The 3,708-nt window shown below is 44.6% G+C and overlaps 1 protein-coding gene across 2 annotated transcripts; it reads left to right on the top strand.

The window, feature by feature from the left end:
- The first annotated feature begins 753 nt into the window (after positions 1-753).
- LOC125539789 (non-specific lipid-transfer protein 3-like) lies at positions 754-1,518 on the top strand. Of its 2 annotated transcripts, XM_048703304.2 has the most exons (2): positions 757-1,196; positions 1,321-1,518. In XM_048703304.2, the coding sequence occupies exons 1-2, from the start codon at positions 859-861 to the stop codon at positions 1,328-1,330; spliced, it is 348 nt and encodes a 115-aa protein (XP_048559261.1). In that variant the 5' UTR covers positions 757-858; the 3' UTR covers positions 1,331-1,518. The 2 variants fall into 2 exon arrangements, with proteins under 2 accessions (XP_048559262.2, XP_048559261.1); XM_048703305.2 differs by lacking the exon at positions 1,321-1,518 and having other exon boundaries at positions 754-1,230.
- Positions 1,519-3,708: the final 2,190 nt, after the last annotated feature.

Here is a 3,708-nt window from a genome sequence, read left to right as displayed (position 1 = left end):
AACACTATACAAAGTTACAATATTTCCAGGCACAATTTATGATTGATAATATAATTAAAAGAAAACAGAAATTAACTACGCAGGAGTATATGCTTGATATACACTCCACTTGGTTGGAGTTAAGAAAGCACCGCACATGTTGCTGGCATTGATCACCGCACCGCCTGATCAGTACATATGCCGGTGGAAATTAATACTTGACTAGTCATAGATCCTAACTTTGCTTTCAACGATGCATGGCATGGTAGATGCATAGATCGGTCGTACTCAAAATTTACTCCATATCGTGTCCATGTCCGTCCCTCTTTTGTGTTTGACAACGACGGCCTACCTACTCACCACTGGCCATTCTTCCAGATCTGCACACTACACTGTGGACTGTGGTAGCTCGCACACAGGTTCCATACGTTCACACGCGAAGAAATTCACGTCGGAATTATTTGCAGAAGCTTCTGCTCATACTAATGTAGTAGATGGGAGCACTTTTCGAAAGTAAAAATGTAGATGTGAACAAAGAAGCGTCACATGCGTGCAGTGCACCGATCGATCCATGATCCATCGTACGGTCCCCAGCGCCCAACCACCGGCATGCGCATGCATGCATCAATGCATGCCCCACTGGCTACGCACGGCGTACGCGCATGGACACGTGCATGCACGCACCACCGTCCGTCCGCCACCCTGCAATGCAATACCGCAACACCTATCTTCTTCTCCCTAGCCATCTCTCGCCCGCCGGCTATTTATACCCCGCTCCACGGAGTTCCATCTCCACCACCACCACACAAGCTAATCAAGCTCTCAGCTCCTTCCCAGCTCCACGGTTTCCAGCAAGCAAACCGAAGCACTAGATCCTCGATGGCTCGCGTGGCACTGGTCGCCGTGTTCGCCGTGCTCGCGGCACTGGCGGTGGCGGAGATGGCGTCCGGGGCGGTGACCTGCGGCGACGTGACGTCCGCCGTCGCGCCGTGCATGTCCTACGCGAGGGGGCAAGCGTCGGCACCCTCGGGGGCGTGCTGCAGCGGGGTGAGGACCCTGAACGCCAAGGCGTCCACCCCGGCCGACCGGAAGGCGGCGTGCAACTGCCTCAAGAACCTGGCGGGGTCGGGCATCAGCATGGGTAACGCCGCCAACATCCCCGGCAAATGCGGCGTCTCCGTCTCTTTCCCCATCAACACCAAAACCAACTGCAACAAGTACATCCTCAAATCCTAACTTGAAATATTATATTTTAAGTACTCATTAGCCATTTTATCTTAGTTCGTAAGTACTATAAATAGTACGACTAATCGTTGAGCTTTTGTGTCTGTGTGTTTGCAGCCTTCACTAAGTTATCTACCAGCATCATCATCACACCAGGCTAGCTAGCCCACTCGGTGTCTACTGTTGCTGCTCTCTGCGTGTGTTCGTTGTTGTTTTCTCCATGTGTTCGACCTCCATCTGTTGCCGTTAATACAGATCGAGCAGATTACTGATCGAATCATCAATAAAATAATGTGTTGAGCTTAAGTTTTATGACATTCGCTGTTATCTATAATGATTATAAACTACTCCATCTGTAAAGAAATATGAGAGTGTTTAGATCACTATTTGCTCTTATATTTCCTTGCGGAGGGAGTAGTTTCTTGCCCGCATGTTGCTGCTGGAAATTAGCAAGTTTTATTAATGTCTTTGATACCAACATGGCACATTTGTAAATTTTTCCTAAATGCAAGGGAAAAAAACTTGACGATGTCAATTTGCCGAATCCAGTGATGATTTTCTGACCAGCAAAGACAACATAACTAACTTACATATGATTCTTATACGAGACCAAATGAAGATGTGTGGTGCTCATCCCCTCCAAAGTAACAACAATCTGCAACATGGGAAATACTATCAAAAGCTTCTACAACGGTACAACAACCAGACAAGAGCAGCGGCACCACTCCCCATATACCTACACAAAATCGACCAACTTTCAAGATTTTCAAAAGCCCCCTTCAGTTTCCCATCCAAAGAGGTGGAAATTGTTGAGCATTTAATGTACTTGGGCCAAGGATGATCCACGAGATTAGAGGTCGTCGAACACAAAATCTTCATGAAAAAGCCTGAGAAGCACTCCAAGAAGGCACAAAAGAACATACCAACAAAAGCAGAAGATACAATAATACAAGCTCATCAAATCCTCATGAATGCACCTGCAAGAACATAAACCCAAAACCTATAAGACCAAACCCGCGGAGACACAATATCTATCATTAATTCTATGGTGATGTTTAGTAAGGCGCCGGCGCATCAAAGGAAGAACCAGAGCGCTTTTATTCTCAACATTATTGCACCCTCTGGGTGAATATCGCCGACAACGACCATAAAGTCTATACTACTGTAAACTTCTGAACATTCCAAGGAGGACCCAAGGTCCCCCCACCCCACCCTGCCTTCTGGCGCATGGCTAGAGGTGAGGGAACCCGTGAGATCTCAGTCGCGTCTCAAACTCTTGTTGTTGTCGCCTTGTTTATTTTCCTAGGTAACGTTCAAGAGGAGAAAAGCCGAGTTGGCCTGATTAAGCCCGGTTTGGGTTTTGGATAAGTATTAATCTATTCCTTTTCTTATTATTCCTCAACTCTTTTAAATAGTTAAATACATTATTTTCAAGGCTTAAAACTCCAATAAAAATCCATAGGTTTCATATATGTTATTTCTAATTACTATGAAAGTTTCAAAAAAAAAAATCCGATGAGTATTTGACTGTCATTTACATTCAAACTAAGTTATGCCCCAAGTTTTGATTTGAAACGTGAGTAGGTGAAATGACCTCAAAATTGACGAAATTTTACTAGAACTAATCGCTACCATATAAAGCCTCAAATATTTATTTTCATGAAATCTCATCAAAGAACTTATCACCTACGATATAATTTATAATTCTATCAATATTTAAATTTGAACAATTATCACTTTATTCAAATATCAGAATTAGTCTATATAATTGAAATTAATCAAAGGGGTTTATTATGGCATGGAGGGCCTACGATAAATACTAGGCCGATTGTTAGGTCACATTTATTTCACAACACCAATTTAAGAACTCATTTGAATAATTATGCAAGGTTTTTGGTTTACTAATAATGTTTTAACTATGCATTTATATGAGGATAGCATGAATTCAGATATAATACATGTTGACTCCAAAGTCCCCATCAATAAGGCGGAGGTGCTTGCCGCCATAAATAAAATCTTTAGAGGCTTCTTCTGGGCAGGGAGCTCGGCGGCGAATGGTGGGTAGTGCATGGTTGCCTGGAACATCGTCTGCACACCTAAGTGGACTAGTGGCCTAGGGTTACATGACTTGTGTTGGATGAATACAACATTAAGGGTTATACCGTTGTGGCTACGGAGGGTTGACAGGGAGAGACCGTGGGCGGAGTTTGACATCAGTATTTCGGCAAAATACTTGGCAGTTTATCGAGCGGCAGTTTTTGTTGATGTAGGGAATGGAAGAGGGACATGCTTCTGGGAAGAGAGTTCAGGAGATCGCCCCAATACTTTATGTGCGCATATGTCCCAGAGTAAGGAGCTCCAGGACAGTGGATGAGGCCCTAGCTGGACTTTGGCCGAGAGGTATTTGGTTGGATCTCAGTGCTGAGGAGATTGGGGATTACTTGCAGCTGTGGCACCTGGTGTCAGGCGTGGAACTTCGACACGATGTGGATGATGTAGTGCGCT

Source organism: Triticum urartu, chromosome 2A (assembly GCF_056163025.1).
Source record: "Triticum urartu cultivar PI428250 chromosome 2A, HENAU_Tu73, whole genome shotgun sequence".
NCBI lineage: Eukaryota > Viridiplantae > Streptophyta > Magnoliopsida > Poales > Poaceae > Triticum > Triticum urartu.
This window is presented reverse-complemented; position numbering and strand designations above follow the sequence as displayed.

Bases quoted from the DNA above. Each gene is read 5' to 3' on its own strand.
- LOC125539789 (XM_048703305.2), top strand. From the start codon at position 859: ATGGCTCGCGTGGCACTGGTCGCCGTGTTCGCCGTGCTCGCGGCACTG.